At 43.0% G+C, this 23,066-nt stretch overlaps 1 protein-coding gene across 1 annotated transcript in view; it reads right to left on the reverse strand.

Annotated features, from left to right (window-relative positions):
• Nucleotides 1-1,791: 1,791 nt before the first annotated feature.
• Nucleotides 1,792-23,066, reverse strand: part of slc71a1-2 (solute carrier family 71 member 1-2) — a 43,441-nt gene continuing 22,166 nt past the window's right edge. The window contains exons 8-12 of the mRNA XM_036986536.2: nucleotides 14,322-14,393; nucleotides 14,057-14,169; nucleotides 6,437-6,534; nucleotides 4,620-4,786; nucleotides 1,792-4,205 (exon numbers count right to left, since the gene is read on the reverse strand). Coding sequence (XP_036842431.2) covers nucleotides 3,993-4,205; nucleotides 4,620-4,786; nucleotides 6,437-6,534; nucleotides 14,057-14,169; nucleotides 14,322-14,393 — 663 coding nt within the window. The 3' untranslated portion in view covers nucleotides 1,792-3,992. The remainder of the gene's footprint in view (nucleotides 4,206-4,619; nucleotides 4,787-6,436; nucleotides 6,535-14,056; nucleotides 14,170-14,321; nucleotides 14,394-23,066) is intronic.

Below are 23,066 nucleotides of genomic sequence, written 5' to 3' on the forward strand. Positions count from 1 at the left end.
AAGGATTTTTAAGCCTCGAGATCATTGAGACATGCATTGTGTATGTGTGCCATTCAGGGGGTGAATGGGCAAGACCAAATATTTAAGCGTCTTAGAACAGGGTATGGTAGTAGGTACCAGGCGCACGGGTTTGTGTCAAGAACTGCAACACTGCTGTTTAAAAAAAAATAAAAAATACTCAGTCTCCTGTGTGTATCAGAATGGTCCAACACCCAAAGGACATCCAGCCAACTTGACAACTGTGGAAAGCGTTAGAGTCAACATGGGTCAGCATCCCTGTGAAACACTCAACACCTTGTAGAGTCCATGCCCTGACCAAATGAGGCTGTTCTGAGGGCAAAAGGAGGTCCAACTCAATATGAGGAAGGTTTTCCTCATGTTTTGTGCACACACATGCGCGTTAAGTAAACAATGTTTGTACATTGACTGAAATACATGTTTGAGCTGTAAATGGTGTTGTGGCTGGTACAGAATCAATTGTAATTATTAAGATAAGGACAGTACAGCCAATGACTAAGATCCTAAGTGTGTTTGTTGGTCCAATTCAATATGTTCTGGAGCATTGGCATATCTATTCCCTATGTTGTGTACTACTTTTGACCAGGGCCCATAGGGTGCCAGTCGGGACACACAGGTAGAGCAGAAGTTTAATGGCCTCACTGCTAACCCAGTTGAAATTACAAATAGTTTGTTTGGTTGGCATAACAACAGGGATTGCTGAGAACATTCAATTATGCTAGTGATGTCATCTATTGATACAAATTCACCAAAATGAACAGCTTATTGTTAAATCGAACTGACCGTTGAGAAATTAAAAAGTATTTAAATGCAAAGCTGAAGATTCAATAAATCCCCAAAATGTTGAAGAAAACCACAAATAAAAACATTGGAACATCTAAGTGTTAAAAGCTCTTCAAAAATAGCACTTAAACTTTGCAACAAGAAAAAAAAAGTTTAAGTAGTCAAAGTAACAAAAACAAACATTGTGATTATGAAAAAGGAAACTGACATTTTATATCCCTCATGCACACACACGGATGGCTCTGCTGCAGGAAGACTGATACATGTTTGATAGTGTCTTGATGCTGTAGTGTTTGATAGTGTCTTGATGCTGTAGTGTTTGACAGTGTCTTGATGCTGTAGTGTTTGACAGTGTCTTGATGCTGTAGTGTTTGACAGTGTCTTGAAGCTGTAGTGTTTGATAGTGTCTTGATGCTGTAGTGTTTGATAGTGTCTTGATGCTGTAGTGTTTGACAGTGTCTTGATGCTGTAGTGTTTGATAGTGTCTTGATGCTGTAGTGTTTGATAGTGTCTCGATGCTGTAGTGTTTGATAGTGTCTCGATGCTGTAGTGTTTGATAGTGTCTTGATGCTGTAGTGTTTGATAGTGTCTTGATGCTGTAGTGTTTGATAGTGTCTTGATGCTGTAGTGTTTGATAGTGTCTTGATGCTGTAGTGTTTGATAGTGTCTTGATGCTGTAGTGTTTGATAGTGTCTTGATGCTGTAGTGTTTGATAGTGTCTTGATGCTGTAGTGGTTGATAGTGTATTGATGCTGTAGTGTTTGATAGTGTCTTGATGCTGTAGTGTTTGATAGTGTCTTGATGCTGTATTGTTTGATAGTGTCTTGATGCTGTAGTGTTTGATAGTGTCTTGATGCTGTAGTGTTTGACAGTGTCTTGATGCTGTAGTGTTTGATAGTGTCTTGATGCTGTAGTGTTTGATAGTGTCTTGATGCTGTAGTGTTTGATAGTGTCTTGATGCTGTAGTGTTTGTCCTTCATGTTCTAATACTTTAATATTACCCCTTCCTTGAGTTTTTTATTATTTTTAAATATTGGCACAAAACAGTTAATAATTTGACTAAATAGAAATTCTGAAAATGTCCAACATTTTGACATCAATCAGTTCTATTTGGTTATTTCAATGCACTTGAGGCTCATTTACAACAACAACAACAAATATATCGTTTCAAAAGTACAACAGCAAAGATTTACAGTAGTATCTGCAACACCTTTGCAGTCAAAGACGGACAGACACGGGAGCTAAAACCACATTTGCAGCCTTGTCTAATGCCACACAATATTTAACCTACTATCCTACCGCAGAACAAATTATATGAATTCTTACTGAACGTAATATTACTACAGACCGTTTTATTAACTATATCAGTGCTCACATTGATACTAACATTACAGATCAGGAAACTTATTCACCAAGTATCTTACAGTAGGAATGCTGATCTTGGCACAGGATGTCCCCCGACCATATAAATCATATCCACTATGATCCAACAGGCAACACTGATCCTAGATCAGCACTCAAGACACTGTGAATAAAGAACCAGAAACCGTCTATGGGAAAGTTGTTAACAGAACTAAAGTCATGCCAGTGTGTGTTAACTACAGTTGTTAACAGAACTAAAGTCATGCCAGTCTGTGTTTTAACTACAGTTGTTAACAGAACTAAAGTCATGCCAGTGTGTGTTAACTACAGTTGTTAACAGAACTAGTCATGCCAGTGTGTGTTAACTACAGTTGTTAACAGAACTAAAGTCATGCCAGTCTGTGTTTTAACTACAGTTGTTAACAGAACTAAAGTCATGCCAGTGTGTGTTAACTACAGTTGTTAACAGAACTAAAGTCATGCCAGTGTGTGTTAACTACAGTTGTTAACAGAACTAAAGTCATGCCAGTCTGTTTTAACTACAGTTGTTAACAGAACTAAAGTCATGCCAGTCTGTGTGTTAACTACGGTTGTGCCTAGATTCACATCAAAGAGGGTTGTGAGGAGTAGAATTAGAGAACAAGGCTCCAATAGCAGCGAAAGCAACAATTACAGACCCACCTCAGACAGTCAGACAACAGTCTTCATACAGGTTGTTGTAATATATTAATATGAAGACAAAGTCACTTCCAAGGCAACATTTCTCTGGAATAAAAACTTCGAACACAACTAGCCTTAAGTGTGTGATGAACACAGGAAACACATCCAACCCAAAAGGTTGTGTACTGTCTGCTAATCTAACGGAACAGACGACAGGAAGGTAAACATTGAAAAACTAAAAGTGGTTTACACACAACTCAGTTAAATGTGATATTCAATGGAATGGGAGGTTGGTCAGTCAAATGTTAGGGACTTGAACCTCTGGAAAAATCATTATTAAGGTTGATGTCTATTGTGCTGTCCCCATCTGGATGGGTAGTGGTTCTTAGATGGATCTTCAGAGGCTCTCCTCAAGTTCTACAGTGTTTGCCTCCCAAATTGCACCCTATTTCCCTTTATAGTGCACCAGAGGCTGGTCAAAGGTAGTGCACTATAAAGGGAATAGGGGCCATTTTGGAGGCATACAGTAACTTCTCTCCCTGCTTTGGACACACAGAGGAAGACCTGCTTTCTCATCTGCCATATTAAGACAATAAAATCAGTCACAACAGAAGTTTGGTAGCTTGTAAACTGGCCAGCAGAACTGTGTTGTTGACTCAATCTCTAAGGGAAAGAACAGTTGTTGTCAGAGTGGGTTGCTTGGCTACATTGGTTGCATCACAAACGGTACCCTATTCCCTAGTGGGCCCTGGTCAAAAGAAGTGCACTATATAGGGACTAGGGTGCCATTTTGGACAAATACATCACACAGAGCTTAGTAACAGTTCAGATAACCTTGGACCTTCACTCCAACCAGACCCTGCCCATGTGGGACAGATGAGTGTGCATAGTCCTCTGGCAGGAACTCTACATCCCCACCTCCTTTATCCTCTTCCTGCTTGTCAAGACTCTCAGGGCAGAGATCAGCTCAACCAAGAGAGTCTCTCTCAGTCACACACACAACTCAGCTGCTTCAGATAAACCACAGCCCACTAGGTGTTCAGACACACACACATGCATCTTCCCTGCCCGAAGAAGAGGCCACTCATCTGGGTACATGTGTGAAAGTAATGGTTCACTTGTTTGGGCTCAGGGGGAGCAAGTGTGGAGTTTGTGCCCCCAGGCTGGTGTTATACACAGCTGCCATCCAGTAGCAGCTCCTTGCCCTCGGCCCCACTACTGGGAGGGCTGTGTGAGTGGCTCTGGGTCCCGTTGTTGTGTTTCTTGTAGCCTCCCGGCCGGACGCCCGGGCCACTGTGCTCTGGGATGAACAGGGCTACTAACAGAGACAGCAGTACGGAGCACGCCCCGAACAGGAAGGGAGGGCCAGGGATGATGGAACTCTGGAGGAAGAGAGAGAGGGGCAGAGAAACTGATGATTAATAGGGGAGGGTCTCTGTAAAAAGGGGGATGTGTGTGTTTTAGCGAAGTGCCCAACAACAGTCAGATGTACAGTAGGTAGGAGATTATGAATGGAGTGTCTGAAGGCTGAGACATCCATGTTCTTATAGGTGAGTGACGCCATGATATCAATACTGTCTGAATATATACTCCTATACCGTTGTCTCTCAGTCCTGTCCAATACACTCCTCCACGGTCTCACCTCGTCAGTGGGGTTGGCCGTGTGTGTGTGTGTGTGTGTGTGTGTGTGTGTGTCCTCTATCCTCCATAGTCTCACCTCATCAGTAGGGTTGGCCGTGTGTGTGTGTGTGTGTGTGTGTGTGTGTGTGTGTGTCCTCTATCCTCCATAGTCTCACCTCATCAGCAGGGTTGGCCATGTTAGGTTTGGGTTCTTTGCCAGGGCTGTCTACAGCGTCCAGATCAGTCAGCTCCACATGGAACAGGTAGAATATAAAGCCATAGAAGGCCGGGCCGAGCCCGTTACACAGACCACGGATACCTGTTATCACCCCCTGGACGACACCTAGGAGACGGATACAAAGCCATTCAATCAAGATGCACTTTCTTTTTTTTGTTCTCTCTTTTTATTTTACCCCTTTTTCGTGGTATCCAATTGTTGTAGTAGCTACTATCTTGTCTCATCGCTACAACTCCCGTACGGGCTCGGGAGAGACAAAGGTTGAAAGTCATGCGTCCTCCGATACACAACCCAACCAAGCCGCACTGCTTCTCAACACAGCGCGCATCCAACCCGGAAGCCAGCCGCACCAATGTGTCGGAGGAAACACCGTGCACCTGGCAACCTTGGTTAGCGCGCACTGCGCCCCGGCCCGCCACAGGAGTCGCTGGTGCGCGATGAGACAAGGACATCCCTACCGGCCAACCCCTCCCTAACCCGGGCGACGCTAGGCCAATTGTGCGTCGCCCCACGGACCTCCCGGTCGCGGCCGTTTTTGACAGAGCCTGTGCGCGAACCCCGAGTGTCTGATTGCACAGCTGGCGCTGCAGTACAGCGCCCTAAAAACACTGCGCCACCCGGGAGGCCAAGATGCACTTCCAGTTAGGGCTGGGTGGTAAACCCTATTTCACTTATTACCAGTACTGATGCATGGAACAGTTTGGGTTTTTACTTTATATACACCGTTATTTCAATGTTTGGATTGTTACATGTAAAATACATGTAATAACTGAGTAAACAAACTCAAATGATGGTAATCGTCTGTTCCTACCAGCAGTAAGAGGGTCTGTTCCTACCAGCAGTAAGAGGGTCTGTTTCTACCAGCAGTAAGAGGGCTGGATAACTTTACTGGGTAACTTTTACTTGAGTCATTTTCCATTAAGGTATCTTTACTTTCACGCAAGTATGATTATTGGGTACTTTTTCCACCACTGCCTGCAAGTAGTGGCATAGCACCCTAAAACAGACATTAATTTGTGTTACATATTGAAAAGTATACGGTATAAACAGAACATCTTCCAAGCCGAGGAAGAACCACACAACATATCGTGTCACTCCAGGTTTACTTCGATATGATGGTTATTATATCAACATGTGTGGATAAAGGTGTTTCAACCTCTCAATAACACATCTTACCGACACAAAAAAAAAGATACCACTTTGTCAAGCGTGTATTTTTTTGTCTTGTCAGCATTTGGAAAGTTTACAGACAAATTTGCTGTTTCCATCAGGCCTGTCGTGACATGTACTTTACCCGCTTTAAAAAAAAAAGTTGGATAGAAACCTGTTTAGAGGAAAATAATTATTCTGATGATGGAAAATTTGGTTGAAGTTTAATATTGAACAGTATAAAACAAAGCAGGAGAGAACAAGCCTCGTTGAAATCACCGATATTCGATATGTTTCCACAAACTACTCAGAAAACATAGAACTTTTATTATTATAAAATAAAAAAATAAAAATATCGTCAAAAATGTTGCAATATGATATCTGGGGCATATCGCCCAGCCCAACCTTCCGCTACTGCGTTTCCCCATATAACTGACATATTCACTACAATCGTCTTGAATAATGATGAATATTTAGGTTGCAATTTTGAGAGCAAGTGTACGAGACTAAGCATTGTACGTGATCTGGTATAACATTTCAGATCTCAATTTACGATTGGGCAGTCTCATATTGAGGCTAATACAGTTTTTGCTAGCATTAGCTTACCCTGCTGGTCAGGGTCTGCGTTGCGGGACACGATGGCACTGACGGCTGGGAACGTGATGCTAGACATGGCTGCTACCGCTCCTGCTGCCCACATCATCCTGATGGGAGAGAGAACACACACATCGTTACACACGGTCATGACGTTGGCCTGGGGGGGTAGGTTTATGACAGTCATAAATACCTCTTGCCCCCTTTTTCCTCTCTCTACCCCACTGAGGTTACATTTGCAAAACCTATGGTTAACAGAGATTCTGGGAACGTCAGAATGTGGAGGGAAATTAACTATATTCTGGTCATCTGACCAATTGAACATATGCGGTGGTACTTAATGAATATGATGTCAGTTCGGTTGTCAGACATTCTCATCAATAATATGACAAACTCTACAGTGGAAAGTCTACACATCAGAGTTATCGGAATCACATGGAATTGTTGTTCAATTTAAATGTTTGAATATGAAATTATTCGTAATGGGATGAAATGTGATTTTAGCTTCTAAAATGTGAGATTTGGGTTTTCATAAGGTAGGGCTCTGCTCAATCAGTGGCCCGCCCCTGTGAAGGGACATGGGCTATAAAACTTTTCAAACACGCCCTCCTCTCCCTTCCTATATAAAGCCTTGACGACAATATAATCTCCTGTTCCGAGGAAGTGAGGACGACGGTCCGATGTCAGAATGGTTCAGATAATAACTACAGAACGAAGCCAACATCAGCGTGAGCTTTGGTTGTGAATGGTATGAACTTTGAACTCTTATTCACTACAGAAGTGATACCTCCTAGCCGTTAAGATAGCAACAGCAGCTGCAAAAGCAGGTTAGGAAGGAACAGACAGAGTATCCCATCTACCACACAACGACATTACTACAAAGTATCCACAGTGACATTCTTCAAAGGACAAAGGACTCGGTTGGGCAACACGGCCTTCCATCTACCACCAACCTACCGAAGAGCAGCTCAGAGTATTTATTGCATTATCCTTTCCAAATGTGCGGTAATTTAGAATGCATAAGATACTGTGGCGGCAGGGTAGCCTAGTGGTTAGAGCATTGGACTAGGTTGCAAGTTCAAATCCCCGAGCTGACAAATCTGTCGTTCTGCCCCTGAACAGGCAGTTAACCCACTGTTCCTAGGCCGTCATTGAAAATAAAGAATTTGTTCTTAACTGACTTGGCTAGTTAAATAAAAGGTACAAAAATAAAAATAATGTATTTACAAAAAACTGATAGCACAGCTTTGCCCTTTGTTCCTCAGTCTTCCCGCTCTTTCACTCAAACCCAGCCCCTTTTCCTTTGTGTAACAAGCTGTCATATCTGTTTCACCCGCTAGGGACGTTTTCCTTTATGACATCATTTGTAAATCAAGTTATGATTAATTATGTGTATGTGTAATTCTGTGTGATTAGTTAGGTATTTAGTAAATAAATAATTAAACCCAACTTGTTAGCCAGGGTATGTGAAGATAACCAAGAATTTACAACTTTCAGATGAGACTGAATTAAGATGACGATTAATATTGACTGCTATTGATGTGAAATGTTACGAGGTCTTTAAGAGTTTATTCAGAAGATAACAGCTCTATAAATATTATTTTGTGGTGCCCCGACTCTCTAGTTAATTACATTTACATGATTAGTTCAATCAGGTAATATTAATTACGGATAAATTATTTTATAGAATAGCATGTCATATCACTTAATCCGGCATAGCCAAAGACAAGACAACACACACCTCGTCACACAAGCGTGGAATTTTAAAGACCGAGCCCTACCCATGCTCGTGACATTCAGGCTCTACCATACCCAGGCCTGATCGTTTCTGCTAAATTTAAAGTCCGGCCCTGCCCGAAACCACTTCCTCTGTTAGTACATCCATTAGATGGCCTCTCAGTCTGTCACTCGCTCCCTGTGCACAGGCAGCTCGCCCTGCATGCACTCTGCTAATGGCAGCTCTGGGTCTGTGAGTAGCCAGAGCAACAGCCCCACTTGGCCTGCTCAATGACGAGACATGAGCAGTTAGCTATTTTTTTAAATCAAAACTCTGACAAAACTCAAGGAACATTATTTTCTGTGAAATTATCTATCCGGTTTTATATCTGACAAGGTTGAAACACTTCTGACACCATGTTATGATCTTAGTCAGATATGAATGCACTGTGCAGCAGAGCACGTGCAAATGGCTCAGCTTCAAAACGTTAGTGATCAATTTGGTGATACCAGAGCCCTACCCGTAACCTAGATATTGATGAGAAACAGACCCTACCCGGAACCTAGATATTGATGAGAAACAGACCCTACCCGTAACCTAGATATTGATGAGAAAACAGGCCCTACCCGTAACCTAGATATTGATGAGAAAACAGGCCCTACCCGTAACCTAGTTATAGATGAGAAAACTGGCCCTACCCGTAACCTAGATATTGATGAGAAAACTGGCCCTAACCGTAACCTAGATATTGATGAGAAAACTGGCCCTAACCGTAACCTAGATATTGATGAGAAAACTGGCCCTAACCGTAACCTAGATATTGATGAGAAAACAGGCCCTACCCGTAACCTAGATATTGATGAGAAAACAGGCCCTACCCGTAACCTAGATATTGATGAAAAACAGACCCTACCCGGAACCTAGATATTGATGAAAAACAGACCCTACCCAGCCCTAATCCAGATGTATAATGTTGGCGTCCGTCGGGCTTGGGTCAGGTAGCAGTCATCACACACACGGTGGGAAATTAACTTCAGTCCACCAGGTACATTTAAAAGAGACCAGCCACGGATTGTTTTTAAAAAATCTGCCAAAATATTTTTTGCCATTATTACACCCCCAAAAATATAACGAATGAGCATGTATTACTAGTATGAAGTAATGGGGTATATTGCTTAATTTAAGGACATGCTTAATTTAATTTTGGGACCTGCGTCTTTTAACCAATGCATGTTAAAATAAATCATTTAGATACAATAGTAAAAACAGATGAACAGTTCTAGAACTGAACATTACTAATCAACACAGTGCCTTCCCTGCCACAAAATGAGTGATAGGGCTAATATATTACCCTAGTTCAGAGCTCTAAGCTGACGAGTAGATACATTTTTTTTTTTACCCCTTTTCGCAAAAATGTTGTGGTATCCAATTGGCCGTTACAGTCTTGTCTCGTCGCTGCAACTCCCGTACGGAGGACTCGGGAGAGGCGAAAGTCGAGCCGTGCGTCCCCCGAAACACAACCCAACCAATGCCCACTTAACCTGGAAACCAGCCGCACCAATGTGTCGGAGGAAACGCCGTACACCTGGCGACCGTGTCAGAGTGCACTGCGCACAGCCCGCCACAGGAGTTGCTAGTGCACGATGGGACAAGGACATCCCTGTCGGTCAAACCCTCCCCTAACCTGGACGACACTGGGACAATTGTGCACTGCCCACGGGTCTCCCGCTCGCGGCCGGCTGCGACAGAGCCCGGACTCGAACCCAGAATCTCTAGTGGCACAAGCTAACAAAAAGACTGAACGACTGTCACGTCTGGCAACCGAACGACCAGCAACCTAAGATGTTAACTTAAATATCTACAGCAACCCTTTACAGGCATAGAACACAGCTACAGTAGCTCTCTGGTCCAGAGAGGATAGAAAACTTCAGACAAACAAAAAAACTGCTGCATCAGTTCTGTACCTTTTCAGACAGTAGAACGAATGACCGTTATCAGCAGCCATCACTCCTGTCTTCCAATGGCACGTTGTGTTAGCTAAAACAAGTTTATCATTTTAAAAAGGCTAATTGATCATTAGAAAACCATTTTGGAATTACGTTAGCGCAGCTGAAAACGTTTGTTCTGATTAAAGAAGCAATGAAACTGGCCTTCATTAGACTAGTTGAGTATCTGGAGCATCAGCATTTGTGGGTTTGATTACAGGCTCAATATGGCCAGAAACAAAAGACCTTTCTTCTGAAACTCTTCAGTCTATTCTTGATCTGAGAAATGAAGGCTATTCCATGTGAGAAATTGCCAAGAAAACAAAGATCTGGTACAACGCTGTGTACTACTCCCTTCATATAACAGCACAAACTGTCTCTAACCAGAATAGAAATAGGAGTGGGAGTGGGAGGCCCAGGTGCAGGTGCACAACTGAGCAAGAGGACAAGTACATTAGAGTGTCTAGTTTGAGAAACAGACACCTCACAAGTCCTCAACTGCCAGCTTCATTAAATAGTACCCACAAAACACCGTCTCAACGTCAACAGTGAAGAGGCAACTTCGGGATGCTGGCCTTCTAGGCAGAGTTGCAAAGAAAAAGCCATATCTCAGACTGGCCAATAAAAATAAAAGATTAAGATGGCCAAAAAAAACAGACACTGGACAGAGGAACTCTGCCTAGAAGGCCAGCATCCTGGTGTCACCTCTTCACTGTTGATGTTGAGACTGGACAGAGGAACTCTGCCTAGAAGGCCAGCATCCTGGTGTCACCCCTTCACTGTTGACATTGAGACTGGACAGAGGAACTCTGCCTAGAAGGCCAGCATCCTGGTGTCACCTCTTCACTGTTGACGTTGAGACGGGTGTTTTGCGGGTTCTATTTAATAAAGCTTGAGGACTTGTACCTCACAAGTCCTCAAGCTTCCGTTTCTCAAATTAGACACTAATGTACTTGCTCAACCTGCAGATCGATGTGCCTCACAGAGTGGGGTCTGACATTTACAACGGTTACCATGCAATGCACCCTGGACTGAAGAGGCAGACAAATAGGAGAAATGTGTTCGACCCTCTGTTTAATATTTTTTTTTAAATTCGAGGTAGGAATATATAAACAAAATATGATCAATGGCTCATTGGAGAGAAGAAAACCTCCAGCATTATGACTTGGCCAGTATTGAAATCTGACATGATCATTTTTCTGCATTCTAAAAGTCGTATTCCTATTAACTTCCAGTGTAGTGAGAGCGGCGTTTTCGAAATGCAACGTCATACCGGACTAATTTCTTCCTGCTGGAACAGATACACATAACATGAACAGCACTAGCTCAGATAAACATGAAATGACCCCGGGGGAAAAAAATTAAATCAGTAGAACATCGACCAGAGATGCACAAAAACAATATAACATTCAAAACGGTTGACTCTTAATTTAAGGGAAAGGCCATTACCGTGGTAACTTGGGCACTCGTTTGTCTACGATGAAAGAAATCTGACAGGCGTCTTCCCGGCGGCAGAAAATTGCAGCAAACTCGAAGTAACATTGAAAAACAACTTAGCGTGTGACCAAAACGATGCAGCTGGTAAAGAAACGAGGACAAAGTCACACTTTGGTAGCATTTCTTGTCAATTAAACCAACTTCTACACGTGGATAAACTTTTGGGTGAACTTTTTTCTCCTTGTCCAAAACGCTGTGTGACCACCGGCCAATGTGGGCTGCTGAAATAGACAGTCTTACCTGTCAATGACAAAATCTACCCACCACCCTACGCGCGCACACCCCCCCCCCCCCCCCCACCCATCTTCATAATCGTGGCAAGAGAGGAAACTGTGCGCGCACACACACACCCCGCACCGCCTGAACCCTCAGCTCACACCGCACCGCCTGAACCCTCAGCTCACACCGCACCGCCTGAACCCTCAGCTCACACCGTAACATCACTATAGAAAAAGTTACTTTTCATTTGAGGTGAATCTTTAACAAAGTCTTTTCACACTCCAGAGAGGAAGCATGCAACAGACCAGTGTACTGGTCAGGGGGCGGAAACAGGGAAATCCTCCTCACAGAGATATCAGAGCAAGGACTAAACTGGCCTGGATTCAACTTCTCTTCACTGCAGCCTCACCTAACAGTAACCACCATAAGACAACACAAACAGAGCATCAGGACTATTCTCTCTCCCGGGGCCTAACCACTAATACAGAGCATCAGGACTATTCTCTCTCCCGGGGCCTAACCACTAATACAGAGCATCAGGACTATTCTCTCTCCCGGGGCCTAACCACTAACACAGAGCATCAGGACTATTTTCTCTCCCGGGGCCTAACCACTAACACAGAGCATCAGGACTATTTTCTCTCCCGGGGCCTAACCACTAACACAGAGCATCAGGACTATTCTCTCTCCCGGGGCCTAACCACTAACACAGAGCATCAGGACTATTCTCTCTCCCGGGGCCTAACCACTAACACAGAGCATCAGGACTATTCTCTCTCCCGGGGCCTAACCACTAATACAGAGCATCAGGACTATTCTCTCTCCCGGGGCCTAACCACTAACACAGAGCATCAGGACTATTCTCTCTCCCGGGGCCTAACCACTAATACAGAGCATCAGGACTATTCTCTCTCCCGGGGCCTAACCACTAACACAGAGCATCAGGACTATTCTCTCTCCCGGGGCCTAACCACTAACACAGAGCATCAGGACTATTCTCTCTCCCGGGGCCTAACCACTAACACAGAGCATCAGGACTATTCTCTCTCCCGGGGCCTAACCACTAACACAGAGCATCAGGACTATTCTCTCTCCCGGGGCCTAACCACTAATACAGAGCATCAGGACTATTCTCTCTCCCGGGGCCTAACCACTAACACAGAGCATCAGGACTACTTTCTCTTCCCTATCCCCCAGTATGTTAGGGTCAGGGTTAGTTGTGGCCAGTATGTTAGGGTCAGGGTTAGTTGTGGCCAGTATGTTAGGGTCAGGGTTAGTTGTGGCCAGTATGTTAGGGTCAGGGTTAGTTGTGGCCAGTATGTTAGGGTCAGGGTTAGTTGTGGCCAGTATGTTAGGGTCAGGGTTAGTTGTGGCCAGTATGTTAGGGTCAGGGTTAGTTGTGGCCAGTATGTTAGGGTCAGGGTTAGTTGTGGCCAGTATGTTAGGGTCAGGGTTAGTTGTGGCCAGTATGTTAGGGTCAGGGTTAGTTGTGGCCAGTATGTTAGGGTCAGGGTTAGTTGTGGCCAGTATGTTAGGGTCAGGGTTAGTTGTGGCCAGTATGTTAGGGTCAGGGTTAGTTGTGGCCAGTATGTTAGGGTCAGGGTTAGTTGTGGCCAGTATGTTAGGGTCAGGGTTAGTTGTGGCCAGTATGTTAGGGTCAGGGTTAGTTGTGCCCAGTATGTTAGGGTCAGGGTTAGTTGTGCCCAGTATGTTAGGGTCAGGGTTAGTTGTGGCCAGTATGTTAGGGTCAGGGTTAGTTGTGGCCAGTATGTTAGGGTCAGGGTTAGTTGTGGCCAGTATGTTAGGGTCAGGGTTAGTTGTGGCCAGTATGTTAGGGTCAGGGTTAGTTGTGGCCAGTATGTTAGGGTCAGGGTTAGTTGTGGCCAGTATGTTAGGGCCAGGGTTAGTTGTGGCCAGTATGTTAGGGCCAGGGTTAGTTGTGGCCAGTATGTTAGGGTCAGGGTTAGTTGTGGCCAGTATGTTAGGGTCAGGGTTAGTTGTGGCCAGTATGTTAGGGTCAGGGTTAGTTGTGGCCAGTATGTTAGGGTCAGGGTTAGTTGTGGCCAGTATGTTAGGGTCAGGGTTAGTTATGACCAGTATGTTAGGGTCAGGGTGAAGGTCAGGGTTAGTTATGACCAGTATGTTAGGGTCAGGGTTAGTTATGGCCAGTATGTTAGGGTTAGTGATAGTATATTAAAAGGTACTGATACTGACCATGGTTGAGATCCGAAGCCGTACCAGGCCAGCTGTAGTATCTGGAAGCCTAGGCCCAGTAGAATAGTGTTCTTATTCCCTATGGAGCGCATCAGAATCCCCAGAACCATCGTCTGACAAAGGGAACATTGCAGGTAGTCCAACAAAATCAGCCAATCAGTCGTTCATTACAGATATGTCAACTCTGTCTCTGGGACCTATTGTGAGTCAGAATATTGATACGAAAAGTATAAAAACACCACAACGAGTGTCAAAAGTCACCAACCTGAGCAACAATGGAGAGGATGCCCACCACAGCTATGAAGGCAGCTACTGTCTCTGAACTGAACCTTTGTACCTGGGGGGAGAGAGAAGACACAGGTTAGAGAGACCTGGGGGGAGAGAAGACGCGTTAGAGACCTGGGGGGAGAGAGAAGACACAGGTTCGAGAGACCTGGGGGGAGAGAGAAGACACAGGTTCGAGAGACCTGGGGGGAGAGAGAAGACACAGGTTCGAGAGACCTGGGGGGAGAGAGAAGACACAGGTTCGAGAGACCTGGGGGAGAGAAAGTATTAATAACCCTTGGACCCATTTCACATTTAGTTATTTTACAGCTTGAATTCACAAAATACCCTCAGAATGACAAAGTGAAAACATGTTTAGGCATTTATTGAAAATGAAATACAGAAATCAAATCAACAAATGATTCACACCTCTGAGTCAACATGTTAGAATCACCTTTAGCAGCAGTTACAACGGAGTCTTCCTGGGTAAGTCTAAGGGTGTTTTAACATATAGTCATCTTTAAAGAGAACTCTGGGGTAAAAGCAAAATAACTTTGTAGTCACACTGCCCTTTCAAATGAGGACTGAACTCTTTTTCCAGTTCACTTCAACTATTTTTTGGCCTGAGTCCTCCATGCAATCACATTGCTACTTTAGGAACAGTCACTCAATGCACTCTGGGTTTTAACAAAGTGAGGCCAAGCAATTCCATCAGAACGTGTTTTCGGACAGCTAGATACAGTGTACTTACATTTTAGAAGCTAATAGATTGCATTTAGCTAAAGCTGCAATGTGTAACTTTTTGGGTGACCTTACTAAATACACATAGAAATGTGAGTTACAGATAAGTCACTCACTGAATGCAAGTCTAAGAAGCAGTAGATCTGTTCTATGTGCGCCATTTCTATGCTTCCGTTTCATTTTTGCGTCTTTTACATTCGGTTTTGAACACCAGCTTCAAAAACAGCTGAAAATACTATATTTTTGGTTATGGAAAATATATTTCACAGCGGTTTACACTATATTGCCTTGTTTTGTCACATACTGAAATGAGTCAAAACAGAAGTTTTGCAACCAGGAAATGACGGAGCGATTTCTGCAAAATGCACCTTGGAAAGATGACAATTAAAATCAGAATAATATTAACATGTAAATATTATTGGTAATAGAATAAATAGCAGAAGAATACTGAAGATGAAATGCAGTATTTTTTCCCCCCTTCCACACATTATAGACTACTGCCCCTTTAAGAGCTGACGTTGATTTTGTACCCTGTGTTGTGACAATCTTCTCACACTATACAAACCCACAATCAATAAACATCTTATGAAGCTCTTTGCCTATAGATCACATATTGCAAACAAATAATCTGAACATTGTGTCAGTACAAAACTATACACATATTTTGTAATGGCATCCAAACGCTAATCAATGTTCAAAAACAGCACACTTTTTTTTCTGCAAACATTCACATCATCTCTGTTCTGTGGCACCAATGTGAGGGGTTATGGCAGGGGAAAACGGTGTTGCAGTAGTCGTGTGTGGTGCAGGAAAAAATGACAAGAGAACATGGGGAGCGTTGTGTTCACATTGCCCTAAAAAAAAGGGAATCGGGTTCCGGAAACAAGCGAACCGAACATGGACCACCTCTCGAGATGGTCTCAGTTCAGTTTGATTCGGGGGCACGACCAAGTGTGAAAACACCAAGAGCCTTGCACACCTGGATTGTACAATATTTGCACATTATTCTTTTAAAAATGATTAAATCTTTGTCACGTTGGTTGTTGATCATTGCTAGACAGTCATTTAACTCTTGCCATAGATTTCTCAAGCCGATTTATGTCAAAGCTATAACTAGGCCACTCAGGAACATTCAATGTAGTCTTGGTCAGCAACTTCAGTGTGTGATATATATAAAATTTGAATAATTTAATTCAAAATAAGACAAATTACTCATATATATATATATATATATTGCCTTGCGAAAGTATTCGGCCCCCTTGAACTTTGCAACCTTTTGCCACATTTCAGGCTTCAAACATAAAGATATAAAACTGTATTTTTTTGTGAAGAATCAACAACAAGTGGGACACAATCATGAAGTGGAACGACATTTATTGGATATTTCAAACTTTAACAAATCAAAAACTGAAAAATTGGGCGTGCAAAATTATTCAGCCCCCTTAAGTTAATACTTTGTGGCGCCACCTTTTGCTGCAATTACAGCTGTAAGTCGCTTGGGGTATGTCTATCAGTTTTGCACATCGAGAGACTGACATTTTTTCCCATTCCTCCTTGCAAAACAGCTCGAGCTCAGTGAGGTTGGATGGAGAGCATTTGTGAACAGCAGTTTTCAGTTCTTTCCACAGATTCTCGATTGGATTCAGGTCTGGACTTTGACTTGGCCATTCTAACACCTGGATATGTTTATTTTTGAACCATTCCATTGTAGATTTTGCTTTATGTTTTGGATCATTGTCTTGTTGGAAGACAAATCTCCGTCCCAGTCTCAGGTCTTTCGCAACCTCCATCAGGTTTTCTTCCAGAATGGTCCTGTATTTGGCTCCATCCATCTTCCCATCAATTTTAACCATCTTCCCTGTCCCTGCTGAAGAAAAGCAGGCCCAAACCATGATGCTGCCACCACCATGTTTGACAGTGGGGATGGTGTGTTCAGCTGTGTTGCTTTTACGCCAAACATAACGTTTTGCATTGTTGCCAAAAAGTTCAATTTTGGTTTCATCTGACCAGAGCACCTTCTTCCACATGTTTGGTGTGTCTCCCAGGTGGCTTGTGGCAAACTTTAAACGACACTTTTTATGGATATCTTTAAGAAATGGCTTTCTTCTTGCCACACTTCCATAAAGGCCAGATTTGTGCAATATACGACTGATTGTTGTCCTATGGACAGAGTCTCCCATCTCAGCTGTAGATCTCTGCAGTTCATCCAGAGTGATCATGGGCCTCTTGGCTGCATCTCTGATCAGTCTTCTCCTTGTATGAGCTGAAAGTTTAGAGGGACAGCCAGGTCTTGGTAGATTTGCAGTGGTCTGATACTCCTTCCATTTCAATATTATCGCTTGCACAGTGCTCCTTGGGATGTTTAAAGCTTGGGAAATCTTTTTGTATCCAAATCCGGCTTTAAACTTCTTCACAACAGTATCTCGGACCTGCCTGGTGTGTTCCTTGTTCTTCATGATGCTCTCTGCGCTTTTAACGGACCTCTGAGACTATCACAGTGCAGGTGCATTTATACGGAGACTTGATTACACACAGGTGGATTGTATTTATCATCATTAGTCATTTAGGTCAACATTGGATCATTCAGAGATCCTCACTGAACTTCTGGAGAGAGTTTGCTGCACTGAAAGTAAAGGGGCTGAATAATTTTGCACGCCCAATTTTTCAGTTTTTGATTTGTTAAAAAAGTTTGAAATATCCAATAAATGTCGTTCCACTTCATGATTGTGTCCCACTTGTTGTTGATTCTTCACAAAAAAATACAGTTTTATATCTTTATGTTTGAAGCCTGAAATGTGGCAAAAGGTCGCAAAGTTCAAGGGGGCCGAATACTTTCGCAGGGCACTGTGTGTGTGTGTGTGTGTGTGTGTGTATATATATATATATCTCCCCTTGTGTTTTAGGTTATTGTCCTACTGAAAGGTGAATTCATCTCCCAGTGTCAGGTAGAAAGCAGACTGAACCAGGTTCTCTATTCTGTTTCTTTTTTTATCCTGGAAAAACTCCCCAGTCCTTAAAAGATTACAAGCATACCCATAACATGATGCAGCCACCCCTAGCTTGAAAACACGAAGAGTGGTACTCAGTGATGTGTTGTATTGCCCCAAACATAACACTTCGTATTCAAGACCGTTTATTTTTTTGCCACATTTCTTACACTTGTACTTTATTGCAAACAGGATACATATTTTAGCAATATTTGTATTCTCTACAAGCTTCCTTATTTTCACTCTAATTTAGGTTAGTATTGTGGAGTAACTACAATGTTGTTGATCCATCCTCAGTTTTCTCCTATCACAGCCATTAAACTCTAAACTGCTTTAAAGTCACCATTGGCCTCATGGTGAAATCACTGAGTGGTTTCCTTCCTTCCTCTCCAGCAACTGAGTTAGGAAGGATGCCAGTATCTTTGTAGTGACTGGGTGTATTGATACACCATCCAAAGTGTAATTAATAACTTCACCATGCTCAAAGGGATATTATTTAATTTTTACCCATCTACCAAATGGTTCCCTTCCTTGTGAGACACTTGAAAACCTCCCTGGTCTCGGTGTTTGAAATTCACTGCTCGACTGAGGGATCATTTTATATGTACAGAGATGAGGTAGTCTTTCAAAGAATCATGTTCAACACTACACTATTGCACACAGCGAGTACATTCAACCGGTGACTTGTTAAGCATATTTTTTTACTCCTGAACGTATTTATTTAGGCTTGCCATAAGGAATGGGATGAATACTTATTGAATTGAAAACCGACTTGACTCCAGATGTTTCAGCTTTTCATTTTTGGAAATCTTTCTAAAAACATAATTCCACATTTGACATGATTGGGTAGTTTGTAAGCCAGTGACACAAAAATCTCAATTTAAACTATTTTAAATTCAGGCTGTAACACAACAATAGGAATAGGTGAAGGGGTGTGAATACTCTCTGAAGGTAATGTACATAGTACATGTTAGTGTAGACGGACAAAAGGCTCACATACACAGACCCTGAATCCCAAATCAAACCCTACCTCCTAGGCAGTGTTGATTTTGAATTCAGGGAAAGGGCTACAACTCCGCCCTCACTGGGAAATGCTTCCAGTTTTCACAATACTACAGATTTCTGTGGGCAGTGATACTAGTTTGCAAACAACGACTAGAATTGAATTCCAACTGTCATAACACATTCAGCAGACAAACAACAGATAACTAACTATATGGCAAGTCTCTCCAGAGGAATTCTCTCCACATTCTTCACACTCCTCCTCACAACCTGGAACACACCAGAGGGGCTGTGACTGGTCTTTTGTTAACTACTGTAGTCCCTCATTAACACAACAAGGGCCTTTTCAGTGTTTACTGGTAGTGGATCTAATTTGTCAGTCAGTCAGTGGTTTATGTCCCACACGGCACCCTAATTCCCTACATAGCGCACTACTTTTGACCAGTGCCCATAATTTGGGTGCTATTCGGGACACAGTGAGAGAGACAGAGAATCAGACTGGCCTAGGGGTCTAGACTAACTTTTTCCACTGGTGCTACCAACTACTTCAGTTGATTGCGCCAGTACATTATTTGGCTGGGCAGATTTGTTATGATATTGACCAGTCCCATAACGTACCTGTATTCCATACAGAACCAGGCTAATAAATGACTAGCCATCTTTAAAAATATGCAGGGCTTGACACTGGTAAATTCACAATGCTGGCTGTGCCACTAGAGATTCTGGGTCCGAGTCCAAGCTCCATCACAGCCTGGACGCGACCGGGGAGACTCATGGGGCGTCGTCCGGGTTAGGGGAGGGTTTGGCCGGCAGGGATGTCCTTTTCCCATCGCGCACTAGTGACTCCTGTGGCGGGCCGGGTGCAGTGCACCCTGACCCGGTTGCCAGGAGCACAGTGTTTCCTTTGACACATTGGTACGGCTGGCTTCCGGGTTAAGTGGGCATTGTGTCAAGATGCAGTGCGGCTTGGTTGGGTTTCGGAGGACACACGGCTCTCGACCTTCGCCTCTCCCGAGTCCGTACGGGAGTTGCAGTGATGAGACAAGACTAACTACCAATTGGATATCACGAAACTGGGGAGAAAAAGGGGTAATATATATATATATATATATATATATATTTTTAAAAAAGGCACCATACTGGGCCAGCGCCAACTGAAAAGCTACTGGCCAGAATGAAAAATCATCCAGGAAAGTGGCTGATGCATAATTTAAATGTAACCTTTAAATATACGGACTGAGCAATACAACAGGTGGCTGGTGGACCCTTAATTGGGGAGGACGGGCTCATAGTAATGGCTGGAATGGAATTAATGTGATGGTATCAAACAAGTGACCTCAATACCACTCACATCATTGCAACCATTGTTATGAGCAGTCCTCCCCTTAGCAGCCTCCTGTACTCCATACACAAATAACATTTTAACTTGACAATATCATATTTACAAATCAAATATTATTGGTCACATACACATTTAGTAGATGTTGTTGCGGGTGCAGTGAAATGCTAGTATCTAATTCACAACAATTAACAAATCTGAACGTAAAAAGAACAGAATATATTAATATTAGGACGAGCCATGTCAGAGTGGCATTGATTAAAATACAGTAGAATAGAATACATTATATACACATGAAATTAGTGAAACAGTATGTAAACATTATTAAAGTGACTAGTGTTTCCACGTCTATGTACAAAAGGGTAGCAGCATCGAAGGAGCAGAGTTGAGTAACCGGGTGGTAGCCAGCTAGTGATCGCTATATAAACAGTTTGATGGCCTTGAGATAGAAGCTGTTTTTCCAGTCTCTCGGTCCCAGCTTTGATGCACCTGTATTGACCTCGCCTGAATGATAGCGGGGTGAACAGGCAGTGGCTCAGGTGGTTGATGTCCTTGATGAGCTTTATGGCCTTCCTTTGACATCGGGTGCTGTAGGTGTCCTGGAGGGCAGACAGGTGATGCGTTGGGCAGACCGCACCACCCTCTTGTCATAACATTTCCCTGTTGGGTGAGTTTTATGACCCCCCCCCCCCCCATAAATACTTTCCCCCCCCCCTTCTCTCCACTCTACAGAATGGACTCTTGGAAAGCCCTATGGAAACATCACAAGGTTGGGGAATGGACAAATATTTCCCTTTCTCAACCAGTTGAAAGTGTCCGTTGGTACTTAAAGAATATGTCAGGTCAGTTGGTGTAGAAAAGGCCCATGGAGTTGGTGGAATACTCCTTTAATTCATTGCCATTTACTCAGCTGGGCCAGGGGCGCTTTAATTAGGTCAGGTGGAAATGTCCGACAGATCTCAACTCCATAAAAGGAGGAAACTGCCATCGCCTGATCTCGCTGCTTTCTCTTCCTTAACTCCGTCTGATCCAGAAGTTCTGTGCGTCCATGAATCCACCGACTGTTACAGTACAGCGGTACATCAGTTATTGCTTATCGTTATTACCGCGGAGCGCGGCTTGGAGCGCACGCTTCAAACATAGTGTAATGTGAATGGTCAAATGATCACGGCCCTACGGATCCTCATAAGCCAATTATGCAATTGATATGGTTAATATGTAATGAAATTAATTATATGTACACATGAAGACAATTGAGGGTGAAATGAGAAACGTCATTGGTTTGCTAACTGATCGACTTTCATACCAAACTAATGGGGATTATAGATTGAATAAACAATCACTGTTTGTATTCTTTCATGATAAATAGTTAGTTACGAGCCTAAATGATCCACGGATGATTACGATCGACTTCTTAATGAACTGGACGGTTGAACTCCATAAATTATGTTAATAATGAATGATCTGATTTGATCTTTGATTATGAATTTGATTGGATACATGTTATGCAGCACAGACTACTCAGTAAATATACCACTTTATGGTTAAAGGAATTCCTGCCTCAGTCTCATCCATTCCTCTGTCACCTGAAACGTGACCACCTGTTCACCTTCACTGTCAGTCATCCTACCTGTCAAGCTACCCACACAGATTCCACTAATCTTTCAGTTGGTGTCTGGGACATATCTGATATGACAAATTGTATCTTGGAAAGTCTACACATTCTAGTTATCAGATTCACATGGAATTGTTGTGCAAATTAAATGTTTAAATATGAAATTATTTGTGAGAAGATGAAATGTGATTTTAGCTTCAAAATGAGAGAATTGTTGTCATAAGTAAACTTACGCTCACTCAGTGGCCACGCCCAAGTGAACAGACATTGGTTGGAGAGGGATGAAACACACCCTTCTCTTCCCCAGTACAAAAGCCCCCATGACCCAATCCACGTTAGACTAAGCAAACCCCAGCGTGAGCTGTGGTTGTGTATGGTTCAACAACTACTCTAACGAAATTTACATGAGACCAGATCACGTGGAGGTGACGATTCATTTAGAATAGAGCAGCCAGAATAGAGCACGAGCTGATTACGGCAACTTGGTATGAACTTAGAACTATTATTCACTAAAGAAGAGATACATCCGAGACGTAGAGTTCTCAGCTAAAGCTGTAAACCTACGTGGCCTAGGAAAGGACAGAATCTCCTAAGATCAACAGGGCACTTTAACGTATCCGCTCTACAACATTACGGCAATCTCTGCTGGGTAAACCAGTCTTCCATATTCAATCCATTTATCGAAGAGCAGCTCAGAGTAAATATAGCTCTTGCATTTTCCTTTTCCGAATGGGCGGTTATTAGAATGCATAAGATTGTCTTTACGGTAGCATAGCTTCTCATGGTCCGATAGAGACCCAAACCCTTTGTCCCTCAGTCTTCCCGCTCTTTCATTCAAACCCAACCCCCTTCCTTTGTGTAACTCGCCGTCATATCGGATTAGCCCACCAGGGACTTATGACATGATTAGTAATCGATGTATAATCTATCGTATGCATACATGTGTAATTGTGTGATTTAGGTATTTAGTAAATAAATAAGCCAATTTGTGTGTTGCTGATTCAACTTGTTAGCCAGGATTTGTGCAGATAAAGTACTTTACGACAATCAGAATGGGACTGA

The sequence above is a fragment of the Oncorhynchus mykiss genome, chromosome 8 (genome assembly GCF_057628025.1).
Source record: "Oncorhynchus mykiss isolate SJ-2025 chromosome 8, ASM5762802v1, whole genome shotgun sequence".
Classification (NCBI taxonomy): domain Eukaryota; kingdom Metazoa; phylum Chordata; class Actinopteri; order Salmoniformes; family Salmonidae; genus Oncorhynchus; species Oncorhynchus mykiss.